General features: G+C 37.4%; 1 protein-coding gene across 2 annotated transcripts in view; it reads left to right on the forward strand.

The window, feature by feature from the left end:
• PARP4 (poly(ADP-ribose) polymerase family member 4) overlaps positions 1 to 16,043 on the forward strand; it is a 54,643-nt gene extending 38,600 nt beyond the window's left edge. For both annotated transcript variants that reach the window (XM_075418717.1, XM_075418707.1), the window contains 10 exons: positions 613 to 783; positions 1,182 to 1,262; positions 3,133 to 3,213; positions 4,003 to 4,098; positions 7,649 to 7,798; positions 9,172 to 9,858; positions 10,973 to 11,074; positions 12,968 to 13,070; positions 13,940 to 14,072; positions 15,447 to 16,043. In XM_075418717.1, the coding sequence (XP_075274832.1) occupies positions 613 to 783; positions 1,182 to 1,262; positions 3,133 to 3,213; positions 4,003 to 4,098; positions 7,649 to 7,798; positions 9,172 to 9,858; positions 10,973 to 11,074; positions 12,968 to 13,070; positions 13,940 to 14,072; positions 15,447 to 15,597 (1,755 nt within the window). In that variant the 3' untranslated portion in view covers positions 15,598 to 16,043. The remainder of the gene's footprint in view (positions 1 to 612; positions 784 to 1,181; positions 1,263 to 3,132; positions 3,214 to 4,002; positions 4,099 to 7,648; positions 7,799 to 9,171; positions 9,859 to 10,972; positions 11,075 to 12,967; positions 13,071 to 13,939; positions 14,073 to 15,446) is intronic.
• The last annotated feature ends 641 nt before the right edge of the window (positions 16,044 to 16,684 follow it).

The raw sequence follows: 16,684 nt of genomic DNA on the forward strand, positions 1-16,684 counted from the left end.
AGAAGTTTCAGGCAATGTAGGACCCCATGTGCAATGCTTTTCTGCTTCCCTGTTATGTGTCTACAGCACTATCCTATGCCTTGAATCTGATCCCTCTGGGAACAGTGATAGTAGAGAAGGTGCTGCAGCAAGGCTAGTATCTGGCATATTTTTTCCTGGGGGAATGGATGAAAGCATTGATTTATGCTCTTGCTATTCTGGCTGTCATTTGGCTGATATAGGCAGAACTATTCAGAGCTGGCTGTGGAGATGTGCAGAACTGTTGATAGTTCTCAAAGTTCACAGGCAGGCTATGGTGCTAAGTGTAGCAGGCCATATGCCCCAGCCTGTTTGGCAGCCCTGTGAATAGAAATTTTACTCTCAGATTTCAACTTTCACTTAAAAGAAGTATCATTATTACAGAAGCCAGTACAATAATGGCTAATTCTGCTTAGTACCTCCAAACATTAGACTCATTTTTACCAGTAATAGTAGGTGACTTATTTTAGTTGTTAAAAAAAAGAAATTAGTTCCATTCACTTGGGAAATGTGTTATTTTTTATCAAGAGATTTAAATTTTCCTTTGAAAGCCTACTAACAAACAGAGCTAATGTGTTTTGCTTCTTTACACAGATACAGAGCCAGGTATCTAGAATATTTTCTCCAGGATGCAGTTCAGTTTCTATTAAATGGCAACAGTTTAATACAGGTGCACCAGAGCCAATGCAGGCTCCTGCTCAAATACAGTCTTTATTTAACAATGAGAGACTTCTTGTCTATGGATTCATCCCTCACTGTACTCAGGTAAAGACTGGAATACACATGCACTGCTGGATAGAAATTCACATGTAAAACAATCTCAAAGGACATATATTGTATTATGTATTCTCTGTGCAGCATGCATTTAGCTTCTTTTTCTTTGCTAAATGTAATCAAGTTAGTATGTAATTGTCATTCTTAGTCTTCCTTCTAAGTAGTAGAGAGGAAAATTTACCTAATTTAATGTTCCTATCATTGTGCTTTGATAAATTCAGGATTCCTTTACTTGTGACTGTCCCCCTGTTGTAAGGATAAATATTTATAAACCTAGACATGCAGAGACTTAGAGATTTGAGTTATATTCAGGAGACAGAACAGCATGCACGTGTGCTGGTAACATAGCATGGGAGAGAAGGAAACAGTATTATTTTTTTTTCTTTTAGGCCACCTTAAAAGCAGTAATAAATGACGAAGAGCTACAGACCATGGTGTCAACTACTGAACTACAGAAGACGACAGGAACAGTGAGTTTGGCCAACATTATTTGTACATGCCATAGTGAGATAAGCTGCTTCTAACAACTACCTGCTGCTTCCTGCTCTTTTGAAGGAATTGAAACCCCTGTTTTGAGCAGCTCTTGCACTTTTATTTTTGCTTCTGATGTTTTAACACAGACCTTCAGTTTTCAGACTTTTAAAGGGAAACTTTTATGTAGAAATGTCACCTTTCTCTGTGCTTTCGAACACAAAACTTAAGCTTCTAAGAACAGGAAGCGCTGCTTCTTATTTTGGCAGCCTGTTTGGGCTCTAGCTTTATCCTTGGGCTGGCTGTTCTTCAGGTGACCTCTGTGAAGAAGCTGCTGCAGCATTCTTTTTCAAGTTGTAAATTATTCCTATGTGGAACATCTCATCGCTAGTCTGTTATCTCTAGAAATGTATGGAAAAAGAGACAGTAAAGCGTGACTAGCCCTTTCCTCTGCCTCAGTGACAATGAAATGGGGAGTCTTTATGCAGAGAAAAGCACAGCACCCATCTTGAAAAGGAAAACAAGCTAGAAAGAACCATTTATTAAATCTAACAGGAGTCTATACTTGAAAAATCAAAAGAATAGTCAACCTTCAGTAATAACTCTGATATGACTGTCAGCCCTTCCCCACTAAGGGAAGCTGATTTGTTTTCAAATAGAAATTACTTTGCTCCCTATTTAGTGTAATCTACTTTGAAAGCCACTGTTGTGGGTTGGTTTCCATGGACATGTTGGTTGTGTTGGTTTCCATAAGGACAGTTGATTTCCAGGGACATGCCCTTCTACAGGCAAATAAAATTGGCAAGCAGAAGCAATGTATTTGCTTGCCATAATGAATTTTTGCTTTTACAAAAATACCTGTGCTACAAATTCCAAGTGCAGTTAAAAAAAGAAAGTTTTGAAAGGTGTAAACTGAAATGGCAAAATGATTAAAAAAAGGGTCAAAATTAGAAAAAAAATATTAATGCTTGATGCTTTAGATGAACTCTGAGAATCCCTATTTGTTTCTTTTGCCAGTCTGCCTTAGCTCAAAAAGTAACTGCTTAAGAGGTTTTATGCAGAAGTGGCTCTCTTTGGCATCTATCATATTCTTCCAAAAATGAGCCAGTGGGAATGTTTTGGCAATTGGAACTGGAATACAGCTGCGCTTTACCACATTGTCCCCACAAAGCTCCCTCTTTTTGTTAGCTTGAACATACCGAAGAGACCAAAATTGTTTTTCTGTTCTATGAAATACTGATTTAGTTCAAAAAAGTAATTTCTGGTTAGTACAGTTCAGTATTTCCCTTTTCTGTGTACAACCCCTCAGAGGTCAAAAATTATATGATTATGGTGATATGATGATTTCTTTTAAAGTTGAACACACTAGACTTATTTTAATTTTCCGCAAAATTCTGTGTTTTTAAGGACAGGATCAATTTACCTAATTTCACCTATATAGATATTGTTTAAATCTGAGCTAGTTGTCCAGGCTCTGTTTACAGTCACTGGAGAAAACTGTATACATCCAGAAGGGACATTCTTCATACCTGTTTTAGTTAGCTGTTTCAAGTTGGGATTAATTGTCTGGGGGAGTTTTTCTGTTTGTTTGCGTGCTTGCTTTTTTTTTCCTCACCCTTGACTCTAGAGAGAATGTGCACAACGAGTAGACTTGCATATTTTTTAGTTAGCTAAATTAAGTGAAATAAAATGTACCTTAGGTGCAGGTTGTAATCGCTTTTCAAATGGAAAATTAGCTTGACCCTTCCTTAGAAAATGGGATTCTGTGTAAATATGGAAGCTAACTGCCTGAAGCTGGACCTCATAAATGAAGCGAAGAATTTAAAAAAAGTTACTACTCTTTTGTCATCAGTTTTATTTTCTTTCCAGGTGCTGCACAAACTCGCAGCAAAAGCTTTCATTAATGACTATGAAGATGGAATTCTTCATGAGAATGAAACAGAACATGAGGTTTGATAATCTGAAATAAAAAGTATATGTTTAAAATGCTAAATAGCAAACATTTCAGTGGAATAGAGAAGATTTTCTTGCTTGTTAAACATAACTAGAAGGTTGCAATCCTAATACCATTTTAAGGTTAAAGTCACCATATAGTAATATCTCCCCAGATAAGATTTTGAAAAATTTTGGGACAATCTTTTCTTCTTCCCCATTATCAGAATGTCCTCTGCTGGAATAATGTGTGCATATTTTTCCTAATCTGTACCCTGTCATTGTTGGCCATTGATGATTCTTCTTTTCCTGTAATATCTAATGTTTTAGTTTCGTGAAGGTCAATACATAATAGTCCAGCAAAAGTCTGTAGCTTTTGTAGAGGATATGGTGGAAGATAATGACCTGTGTTTTACAGATAGACAGACTTAATGATGTGAGGATCTGTTGAAAAAAAAGGCTTTTAGCTAGTTAAAAACCTACCATATCATCATCTTATTTGACACTTTAGACTAATTCTTATAAAATACAGCTTTGTCTTACACTAGAAGAAGGATAGAAACAAAAGACGAAACAACTAGACAAAATGCATGTTCCTGCCCAAAGCTGAGTGAGGGAGTAGAGAAAGTTAAAAGGGAGTAGACAGTTAGGCAGGCCAGTATATTCACATGAGCTCTTCCTTTTACATATCCCTATTTAGAGTGCGTAAGTGTGTTTTTAGGAATGTGTTCCATTTTGACATCAACATTTCTTTTAGCTGATCATGTTTTCTCTGCCTGTTTCTTTTGTTAATACTTAACAATCTAGATGAAGAAACAAATCTTGAAAAACATGATTATTCACCTCAGCTTGGAGAACTCAATTATAAGCCAGTTTACAAGCTTCATTGCAGTTGAGAAAAGGGTATGTTTTCTATATAATGTCTTTTTGCCATTAGCTTCTCTGTCAAAAGACTCTAAATTCTGTAACCTTGTACCTATCAAAACCAGTCTTCCTTTTGCTGAACAATGATAATCCTTTTACAACAGAGCTAAAACTATTATTTTTTACATTGTTTTGGTTTCTTCTGCAATATAGCAAGTTATTTGCTTTTCTGTCTCTTATATTGCTTGTCGTTACTTTACAGTCAAAGTTTGTCAATCTGTGTGTTCCTGTTGTGATTTGCTACAAGGGTGTGTAATTCCTGATAGTGCTGTGGGAGCCAGACAAGTCAAAGGAGAAGGCCAGATGACGAGTACTCTTCAATCCTTGGTGCATAAGCCACAGAACCCTTTCTCATAAAAAGTAAGAATGACGAACTATAGCAAACTGGCCACTCTAGCCATGGATTGCTGAAGTAATGGATTTTGTATTGGCTGAAGTCATTCTAGGGGAGTCCGTGTCAGGTGGAAGTCACAAGAGAAGCAAAACTTGAAAAATCTCTCTTTAATATTGAAGTAAACTATGGAACTTTTTCATTTGTTTTCGATATTAGAACAGTGGTAGGAGAAACAAAAGCTTTGCAGCAAATGGCAAGAAATACATATAAATGACAACCCTGAAATTCAAGGGTGAGTAAGAAGAGTTTTCAAATGGAAAGCTGTATCATGATAAGCAAGATGGTATCAGTTCGATTAATTATTAGATGGGGCACAGAGAATGGGAACTCATCTGACCAAACACATGTGTGTACATTTAGCAATAAATCAGTCACATTTGCATTCCTCTCATGGTCAATGGAAACAAATAGCTATTTCTAGAGCTTGATTAATCTCTTCCTTAACTTAAATACCTAAAACAGTTCAGATTAATTTTCTCAAGAGGTCTTTTTCTCAGCACTGATTGTAGGGGTTACATATAGCCACTGTTCCAGGTTCAAGGATCACCTCCTCCAAGCTCAAGAGCAGTCTATCCCAATGAACAGGAAGTCAGGCAAAAATGCCGGGAGGACTGGCATGGACAAAGATGAACAAGGAGCTCCTGGAAAAACTCAAACATAAAAAGGAAATATACTGACAGTGGAAGCAGGGCCAGGTAGCCTGGAAGGAATATAAAAAACCTATCTGAGCATGCAGAGACACCGTTAGGAAAGCTGAAGTCCTCATGGAGTTGAATCTGGCAAGGGATGTCAAAGACCACATGAAGGGCTTCTCTAAGTATGTAACTGGCAAAAGGAAGACTAGGGAAAATATAGGCCTGCTCCTGCATGGGGCAGGGGAACTGGTGACACATGACATGGAAAAGTCTGCAGTACTGAACGCCTTTGTTGCCTCAGCCTTTACTAGCAAGACCAAGCTTTGGAAATTCAAGGCCCCAGAGAGCAGGGGGGAAAGTTTAGAGCATTGAAGATGTACCCTTGGTGGAAGATGATCAGGTCATGGAATACTTAAGCGAACTGGACATACGTAAGTCCATGGGCCCTGGTGGGATGCATCCATGTCTGCAGAGAGAGCTGGCTGATGTCATTGCGAAGCCACTCTCAGAAACCTTTGAATGATCATGGCAATTGGGAGAATTGCCCAAAGACTGGAGGAAAGCCAATGTCACTCCAGTCTTCAAAAAGGGCAAGAAGGAGGACACAGGGAACTACAGGCTGGTCAGCCTCACCTTGATCCCTGGGAAGGTGGTGGAGCAGCTAATCCTGGAAGCCATTTCCAGGCACATGAAGGATAAGAAAGTCATCAGAAGTAGCCAACATGGATTCACCATGGGGAAGTCATGCTTGACCAACTTGATAAACTTTGAAGATGAAATGACTAACGTGGTAGATGAGGGGAGAGCAGTGGATATTGTCTATCTGGACTTCAGTAAGGCTCTTGACACTGTCTCCCAAATGATGCTCATACAGAAGCTGGTGAAGTATGGGCTGGATGAGCAGGCAGTGAGGTGGATTGAAAACTGGCTGAATGGCCAGGCCCAAAGGGTGGTGGTCAGTGGCAGGAAGTCTAGTTGGAGTCCAGAGGCTACCGATGTACTCCAGGGACCAATACTGGAGCCTGTCCTGTTCAAAATCTTCATTGGTATTCTGGATGATGGGTCAGAGTTGTACCTTCAGAAGCAAGTTTGCTAATGATACAAAACTGGGAAGAGTGGCTGATACACCAGAGGGTCATGCTGCCATCCAGAAGTACCTTGATAGGCTGGAGAAATGGACTGACAGGAACCTTGAGAAGTTCAAAAAGGAGAACTTTTACAGCTTTTTGCAGTATCCAAAACAGTTCTTTCATCATCACAATTTGCTATTTCATGTGGCATATTAAGTAAAAATAGGCCTGAATGAAGAATTTAATGGAGATGCTGGATAAAACAAGGATACCTTTTCCTATTTTTACTGTTTCGTCTTGGTGTCAACATTATCATGAAAAAAACAATACCAGTAGCATATGTACATTATAAGAGTAAGATTTTTCTGGAAATACTGCTTTTCTGAGTAACAACTCCAACATTTGCAATTAAAGATCAAAAGACAGACATGCATTCCAAAAATACCATCTGATTACAAAGCAACTATAAAATGGAATGCTGTGAGGTTACTAGAAATTCCCAGGTCAAGGACTACTTTTCAGAATAAGATAACTCAACTGGGTCAATTTAAATGTCTTTCTGTAATGCCACCTGAGTATTCCATCTGGTACATAACAGAAGCAATATTCAGAAGAAAAAATGTGTTGCAGGTTAGCAAGAGAACACCTGTGTGATTTTGTAAGCTACTTGTTTACGAAGGGTGTCAACAGATTATTATCTGTCATTCTGATTTTTATATATCTGTTTTTGCAGTTTTTCAGGAGATTCAGTTTCCCTTTGTCGATATGATGCCTTTCAGGAGAAACAAACTTCTAGAATGTTATATTTGAATTACAACTGCAAATATAAGAGCTGTAATCTCATTTCTAGTCTAGGATGACTTTTTTAACCCAGTGGAACAAAACAGGAACAGTGGAACAAAAGTGGAACTTTTTTGACCCAGGAACAAAACATTGCAGACATCTTAAAGCAAAAGCACCTAGACAACACAGTGCAGTGCCATGTAGAAATACCCAGATTACCCCATTCAGCTTGGCACTGTATTAGGCTGTGTAATTTGAAGTCTTAACATGATTTTTCAGAATGCAATGTATTTTAAGCACAACTATAATAATGCTTATGTTTGCTTTCCTTTAAAGGGTGGCAATAGGATTCTGACAAAAAAAACTGCCTAAGATTTGGATTTCTATTTGTTATGTGCATTTGAACAAATCATACATACAAATATACAATGACCACCTTTATATCTCATGTGACATTAGTTACTCACAATACACTGTCCCTCAATACAGTAAAAAATGTGAAGTTAAATTTACTGGGTATTTTTAATGTGCTGCGTTATCTGCTTATTGCCTGTTTTCAACACATCTCAAACTCACAAAGAAAAATGCACTGATTTTCTCATGCCAGGGAATTTTCAGATTCGTAACTGTGATGCATTTTAATTTAGGATGCTGATGAAACTTGTTCTGCTGATGCTCCAGACATCCTGGAAATCATAGCTGAAGAAGATGTAGATTTTTTACCTTACATGAACTGGGACCGAACATCAGTGGAATCTGGCTGCTTATTTTCAAAAGGAGCTGCCTTTGGTGGCCCGGTAACTACACTTACTGCTAACGTTTTTGGTGTATTATCCAGTTGTGGTGCCGCATTGTATGTGTAACCATATAGTAATTGTGAAATCTGTTCAATTTTTAATTATTTTGAATGTAATTAATATCACACAAGTATTGTGTGGAATTTTACTATAAACACCAAAATTTGGAGGAACTCGTTCCAAAAATAAAGTGCACTTAAAAAATATCATGAGTGCAGCAGAAGTTTTGAGAGAGAATATGATAATACAGACTTCTTCTCCCTCCCAGAAGAAACTAACACCTGTTAGAGCATTCTGTCATAACAATATGCTAGTGTAGACGAAGCTTTAAATTCGACTCTAAGAGACTGGGGGGAGGGAGGGGGATTTTCAAGGAAAATCAAGGCATTTGTCCATAACTAAGTCCCCACTAGCAGAGAGGCACAGCCAAAGCAGAGAGACTACTGGGAATGGGGAGAAGCAATACTGGAAGACGAGGACATATTGATAGCATGCAATGGGACAACTGGAATGAGGGGGGAGCAATGAGAGAAACTTGAACTAGTGAAATTGGATGTTTGTTAGTTACAGTAGCTCTCTCGTGACTTTGGAAACTAAAAGAGATGCCTGCATCAGTTAGCCAGCAGCTATAATTCTGTCAGTCTGTAAGGTCTTAACAGACTAAAGCTTTACATCAGTTGTGTCGGGGACTCAAGAAAATCATTATTTGTCTATTGAGTCATGTTGTGCATGACTATGACGTGCATTTAATGTAACTCAGGAACATCATCTCAGCCTGTAGTCTGTACTGTATGAAGACTGTGAGCTATTTAGAACGGTATCTGGTTGTGCGTTCTGTAACTTAGGTAAACTCATATAAAGCCATTCTCCTGATCCTTTGGCCCAAAAATTCCTAGGCAGAAGAGTACCAGACATCTACATTGGTGTATGGTGGCAGTATAGCCCAGGCTCACTAGTTTGTATGCAGCAGCTATTGGACCTCAGCTGGTATGTGTGCCAGAATTGCAGCACAAGCAGGATCCATGCTTCACTTTGTGTAGATCTGTCTTGTGTGTATGTACAGCAGTATGTTACAGTGGAACTTCCTTGGCTCATAATCATCATTATATTAACCATTTTTATCTTAATAATGTAAAATACCTTTCTGCTCATATTTTGTCACAGTCAAATTTTCCTCTGAGTGTCCCCAATGTAAGGTACAATAGGGGAAGATATTTTTAGTTTAACTGATACATTACTTTCATTCTGAACATATGCATGACAGTATAATGGTACGGCACACAATATAAGAAGAACTACTGTTTTGATTAAAACGAGAAAAGTATCTTACTAATTCTGGAATTATTTTGTTTCCTTGTCATTTTACTAAACAGGCATGTTTCACACAAGTAGACAGTGTTTGTTCACCTAATATCCTAAGTCAGAAAGAGGAACCTGAAAGCTTCCAGCTTCAACATGAAGAAGTTCCTGTTAGTCCAAAGAGCATCTCACCACAATGCGTGGCGCAGGGCTTTGAACTTGCAAGTAGTAGTTGGAGTCTCGAATCAAATTTCCATTTTGATAGAGAAATCACAAAGGAGATATCATTTGGAACAAAGTCACCTTCACCATCTAACCTTCTTCGGCTGGAAGCTGCTGAACCTGTCTCGTTATTTGGTTTTAAACCTAAACCAGGAGGAGGAATTGACCTGACTCAACAAAAATCACTTCAGACACCTGCATGTACAAAACCAGCTGTTTGTGTGAATATTCCTGAACCTGCTCCTCCTGCTCTCCCTCGCATTTCTTTTCAAGCAGCGGTGGGAGGCGTGAAACCAGTTTATTCTTCTTGTGGTGCTCCAATGCAGGGTGTAGGACTGTTTGGTTCAGCTATCCCTCTGTGCGGAAGTTCTGGGAAGACTGATGTTGAAAAACAAGTTATTCCCAAATTTCGTTTGTTTCAAGCTAATGGAAAAGAAGCATTGTCAGAGTCAAAGTGTAAGAAAAAGGCAAAAAAGGCAGTATTTAAGTGTGATGTTACAGCTCCTGAAGAAGGATTTGCTGAGAAGTTCGAGGTTGTGGTAAGTCTTCCATCAGTAGTCTTTTATATATAGGATGCTACATGTCATGTTGAAATCCAAACTGCATTCAGCTAATGAAAGCTGCCTTAAACATCTGCATTTCAAGGTTCATGGATGTACAGCCAAAAAAGAACATGGTAAGGCTGGTAATGAGGCTGCTTTCCAATTCAAGAAATCTGAACCTGAAATGCAGAAAGCATTCTTTTTGGTCGGTTGGGTTTTAGTTATGCATTCTCAAAGTGATAAATATTATATTCTGAATTCTTCACTTGTTCCTTACTACTCTAATAGGTGACTTTAAATGGAATTACTTTGTATCATGAAGTAGCTATATGGGCAGTGGTGGTAGAATAAGATTCTTAATGAACAGGAACAATCTTCCTCTTTTATGCCAACGCAGAAGATTCAGCAAAGTCTTCTGTTCTGTTCAGTAAACAGGAATGAAATTCCTGAGCTCCAAAATCAGGTGCAGTTCCCATCCTCTATTCATGCATTACCTAAAAATAAAATATGAGTAGAAGGAAACAGTATCTTCAGCCCTGCCCTGAAATAAACATTTTGTAAATGATTTTGTTTTCTTTGCTTTATAAACTGATTGTTGAAAGAGCATGATGACATCAAAGTCATGCTATTTTTTGTTCCTTTCATGGGTAATCCATCATGCCTAAGTATAAAATCAGAGCCAACAAGTGGTGGTAACATCTCCAGAGTCAAATTTTACTCTGGATTTGCCCAGTGTAAGGTACAACAAGGTAAGAATTTTTTATTTTAAATATTAGATTTTTATTCCCATTTTGAACATGCAAATGTCAGTATAATTACAATGTGCATAAGACATACAGTTCTGATTAAAAAGAGAAAAAATGTCTCACTAACTCTGGAATTATTTCATTCCTTGTAATTTTTCTAAACAAGAACTTTCTCCAGCTGTAGCTGATGTTTGTACAAATGTTTTCCTAAGTGGGAGAGAATGAACCTTTTTCAACCAGAAAAAGAGGTTTCTTTTTAAAAAGAGGAGTGGTTTTAAAATTTGAAATGCAATTACTTTGCATCATGATGTAGTAGCTGTATGGGTAATGGTGGTAAGATTCTTGCTGAACATTATCCTCTCCAGGAACAATCAAGGCACTGTATAACAACAAAGAAAGAAAAGAATCAACAGAGAATTGGGTTGGCTACTGTAAACTGGAAAGAACTTTTTGCGCTTCAAAATCAGGTACAATACCCATAGTCTATTTGTGCATTACTTAGAAATAAAATATAGGTAGAAGAAAAAAATATTTATAGTTTGATCTTGTCCTGAGATAGAGTAAAATACATTTATAAAACGTTCATAAACAGATTTTACAAGTGTATGATGACATCAGTCATGCTATTTTATTGCTTTCACGGGCAACTCAACAATGGATATATAAGAAACAGTATAAAATCAAGGCCAGCAAGTAGTAATACACCTCCAGAACCTTTTTACAGCCTCCATCAGTTTGCAGCTTGGGGACTTCCTGTGACAAGTATAAAAAGATATAGGGGAAGCTAAGTGGAAGAAGTGTGCAAATAATGCATATTATGCAAGAAAATAAAAAGTAGTCAGGTTTTAGAAGATTGGATTGAGAGATGGTGCAGCAAGAACCTCCCCTGGCCAGTGAGACCAATTGCTCGGGAAACTGAATGAGACTGCACTGTCCAAGAATCCTGCAGGTAGGAGTCAGAGCAGGTAATGTTTAGCTTTGTTGGTTTTGGTATGTTCTTGTGGTGGGAGAAGTCCCTGTTCCGCATAAAGCATCGCCAGTTTCATGAGCGTACCAACTGAAGGGGTGAAGTTGTGATCAACGATCAGATTGTGGGTGTCACAGTCAGTATCTATCAGTAATAAACAGAAGGAGGTTTTCAAGAGTATTATATGATCCAAGTGAAGAAGCCACCATGGGATGCCCTCAGTGGAGACTCCTGATGTTTACTGGCAGATTGGCCATTCAGCATGGTGGTATGTTGAATTCTCTTTTGCTGGGGGTACACTAGATCTAGTAAGCCTCCCAGGTGTACCAGCTTCGTGTTCCTATATGCCGCAGAGTCCACCTAGTATTTGCATCCTCCTGGCTCTTTTTTTTAAAGCAGTACTTCATTCTGTGTGTAATTAACTTTATGTATGAAGTTCGTATGCGAAAGTAGTAAAGTATAGCCAACCTCAGCATTAAGAAAAGATACGTATTTTTCCTATATTTTTGACAGGACACTTTTATCAAATTATTTCTGAATATTGAACCATTACAATATGCCACGTATACAATGGGGATTAGAGTAGTAAACTTGTGGCTGACTCTTGTGGGAATTAACTTCCAACGTGCAGTTCAAGACTTCTTTTTCAACAGAGTTGTCAATTGTTTAATTTTAAAAATAAAAGTTTCTCATGTTTTTTTACACTAATTAAACTTAATGTTCTGCAGATTTTCACTTTTTACTTAATTTGGATAATTACTATCTAAACATCCTTTAAAAATCATGTACTATCTTCTCAATTACCTTAAATGAATGGTTATAAATTTTTGTCTGCAGTTAAGAGTTTTCTAAGACATAAAGCTGCAAGAACAGATAGAGTTTCAGAAGTATTTGATGTTGAAAAACTTGAACATCCTGTTGAAAGCCTGTCTTCCATCTGACCTGAGGGTAGCAAACCATTTGGCAGATAATTTTAATCATGAGAGTTGTCTAATCTTTGGCAGGGAAAGTCAGATAAAATAGGATTGGTTTTGTTAATACTGCATTTAACAACATATATAGTAAACGTAATAATTGTAAAGAGACTTTCCATTCTCAGCAGAAGAGAGGGATCCTTTATTGTTTCTTTTGAGTAAGAGGAATACTTATTTTTCAGCACATTTAAAATTATTTTCAGAAGGAATTTGTCTGAAATAAATTTGAAAAGGCTAGTGGTATATCAAGGGTTTTTGAAGTTTAGTATTTGAATCACCTAAACTGATGATGTGGATTTCAGGTTTTGTGTTTGTGTAAGCTTATTTAAATTAATTCTCGTGTGTCTGTTTTGTTTTTGCCAAATACATTTGCAGTGTCCTGAACGTTTGGCTTATCCATATCTTCATTTATTCCGTAGGATGGCTCTTGGAATCTCAGTCCACAGTTGGGAGAATTCTTGAAATTTGATGTTGATAATTTAATTAACAATTTCCTTATTAGAAAAGGCATTCAATCACTTGGTAAATACTTTTCTGTCATTAAAAAGCAGTATATTATGTTACATTTCCTATCTGTATGCGTTATTACTCTGTATGTCTAGTGGAACTCTCAATAAGATATGCTCAGAATTTAAACGGAGCTCTTAAAGTTTTCAAAAGTGCCTGGTTTTAATACTACAGTTTTTTCTCAGCTTCTCTCACAATATAGTGTCCTGACTGCTAAGCACATCTCCTGGAGAAATGTGGGGAGGATGTGAGGTAGTTGAAATAGCAATAGAGGTTCTTTTATCTCAATTATTGTATCTGCTATATTAATATCTACTGAAGTAAAAAAGGGAGGGAAAGTCTCTCCTAGGAGAGAGGTAGAAATCACGTCTGCTTTTCACATTTCAAATAATATAAATAATATTTATATAATTCTTTCCCCCCACAGACACACTGTCTGCAGCATTCAGTATGCACTCTGCCTATAGACGGAGTCTTTGTCAATTGGTGCTCTTCGCTGGCAGCATATCAGAAAAAAAAGGGGGGGGGGGGGGAATTCCTTCTTTCTAAATTATTAGTGGGTGCAATGCTTCATCAAACGGCAAAAATCTTTCAAGTTTCACATTCTTGCATGTATTACAATCAAAGTAGATTAGAACCCAAGCAAATACAAACTGCAGAAATCCCAACAAAGCATTACCAAGTTTAAGTTTGAAAGACAGGAGCATGTTTGTCAAATCACTAATGTGAATACTCTTAATAGTAGTGATTGTATGGTGAAACAATTAAATAGCATTAGGACAACTGATGTTTTAAAGTGATATGGAGTACTTTGCAGAAAGTACCTTTTCTGTTGTCAGAAATCATTTAAATAGTAATACCACTTCACTTTTCTTCTTCCTTAGGCCCAAATGGAAAAGAAAAGCTGCTGCAGTTGATCGCTACTCTTCTTGTGCTACAGTTCATACGCTGCAGGAAGGAATTTAAAGGGATAGTTTTCAAAACACTGATGAAACTGGATGATTCATCTAATTCAAGGTGTGCTTTTAAATAAGATCTTATAATTTAATGTGGTAATATAACCCTTCTCAACATACAGAAGATTAATTTCATTATGGAGAGTTGATGACTATACTACAGGATATGGCTGTAGAAAAGGGAATGGAAAGTATTAATCATATTGGTGGCACATGGTTTCTTTTAAAAGCATGGATGGAGGAAGGAATACTTTGCAAAATATGATGCAAAAATTGAGAAGTATAGAAAGTAGTAAAAGTTATTTTATACTTCTTATTAGAATCATTGAATAATTCAGGTTGGATGTGACCTCTGGAGGTAGTATCTTCCTTAAAGCAGAGCCAACTCAGGTGTTGGAGAATTTTTTCAGGATCTTGCCCAGCTGAGTTTTAAATATCTTTACGGATGGAGATTCATGAACCTCAGCTTTTTTAAGGGCAACTTTTTCCAGTGTTTAATATAACTTATTTTAGAAATTAGGAAAAAATGCTGTTGGACTTTTCCTTCATGTAACTTGTGCCTGTTGGCCTGCACCTTATTTAGGGTTGTATTTGTGGCGTGGTGTTCTTCAAAAGCATACACCATAAAATGTTCTGGACAAGACTTCTGAAATGATTAGAGCAGATGATTCTTCATGGCACAACTTCCGCTCTTTCCTTTAGCTGTGGGGAACCCTGGTACTGGGTCATTCTGAACACACACCTCCCACACACACTTCTGTATGTCCCAGTGCTCCATTACCTTTTTAATATAGGGTCCCTGCATCTGGAAATTCCCTTTCTTTGGGAATGAAGTGAATAATTATCAGCTGGCAATTTTTTTGGTATAGAGGAAAGACAAATGTCTTAAAAGAAGCATGAAGGAATAGGCCTCCAGTGAATCTGGATTGCCCCAGCCGCCAGCAGATTCCTTGTGCCAAAATGGGAGGCTTTATACACTTCATACTTTACAGGGCATGTAGGAACAGGATAAAGAAACAGGAGAGCCCTGGAAATCTTCCTCCCTCTTTCGAGACTCCTTGACAGAGGGAAAAATTGGTTGTATAATTTTGGCTACTCTAGTCAGGAATACAAATAAAATTGCATTGACTGCTGGATGAAAGCCATTCTAACATATGTGAACGTACAAAGGAGGAGTCAAGTTTGCCTTCATGAAATGTGTAGTACTTCACTGCGGTGATTGGAATAGTGCAAATAAATGCAAGTAATGATTATGAGGCTACATACTTCCCATGTGGAAGAGTCCAAAAAGATAGGGTGACTCAGATGATGAAGTTTTCTGCATCAAATGATACTTTATACAGGCTGGATCACTGTACTGTAGAAAATTTTCTCTTTTAAATAATTACCGTTAGAAGAAATTATTTTCTTCTTGCTCCTTCATTTCTACACACAGTGGTGTTCACTGGGCTTTTGAGGCGATCAAGAAATCAATAGAGTGGGTAAGAAGAGCTGAGAAGCGATTTCCATCTATTTGCTATCGACTTGAACTTGGGAAAGACTGGGATTCTGCCACCAAGAAGATACTGGGTATCAAGTTTATCTAACGTCAGTTCTCTTTCTACTTACAATATTTAATCACATAATCCTTTAAGATACTAGCAGTTAGCTTTCCTTGCAGTTTTACATAAAATGTTTGAATTGAGAACATTTGATCTTATTACCGAATCATAATTCTTATAGTCACAGACTTAAAGTTACAGAAATAAGGGGTCTTATAGTTACTAAGTCTTGATTTTACATATATGTAGTATTTTACTTACCTGTAACTCTGTTAAAAATACATTTTCATTTGTTTTACATTAACCTCTGGTTCATTGCACATTATAAAAGTACTTTTATAATATCTTTGATTTCTCCTAAAACCTTATATACTTCCTTAATGGCACAGTAAAGAAAGCGTAATGTAGTAATTCAGTTAAATATGGCAGGAGGTGTTTTGACAGATACAGGAATGTGATCAACAAAGAACTAATAAATATCTGCTAACATATCAGTGTTTTCAGTTGGATGATTTTGTAATTCCTACAGTGTGCCTTGAAATGCAAACAGCAGAACAGTTATTTTTCTCTTGGGATGCTATTCTTGTTGGTCATAGGTCAATTTCTGAATACATCAGTCAGTTTGTTAGGAGGAGTAAGTTCTCTTTTTCCTGTGGTTACTCTGTATTCTGATTTTATTCTGATGAAAAACTGATTAGTTTTATTTTATACTGGACCAAACACTGAAGCCTTATAACAAAATCAGACTAAAAGTGATTTATTTTAATTTAATGGGCTTTTCACGGGTGTTTGAGTGAACACATTACCTCTTCTAAATTAAGGAGCTGCACAGAATCACATTTTGGTAGTTTGTGATGTGAGGAAATGTAGTTAGAGGCTTGGTACAACTGCTTGCACTGAGGCGGGATACAGTGTGTACAGAACATACTCTACGCTTGCTTGTCCAACCACTGAGAACATTCAGAAGCAGGAGATTCCACAGCCACTGTAGGTAATGTGTTACGCTGCCCTCGACAACGGAGAATGCTCCCTAGCAGCAACGGGAAAGTGTTGTAAGAGGTTACTAAAGAAAACTGTGGAGTCTCTTCCATAGATGTTTCTATGAGAATATAAGCAAATGTCTGCCAAAGGG

The sequence above is a fragment of the Opisthocomus hoazin genome, chromosome 1, assembly GCF_030867145.1.
Source record: "Opisthocomus hoazin isolate bOpiHoa1 chromosome 1, bOpiHoa1.hap1, whole genome shotgun sequence".
NCBI lineage: Eukaryota > Metazoa > Chordata > Aves > Opisthocomiformes > Opisthocomidae > Opisthocomus > Opisthocomus hoazin.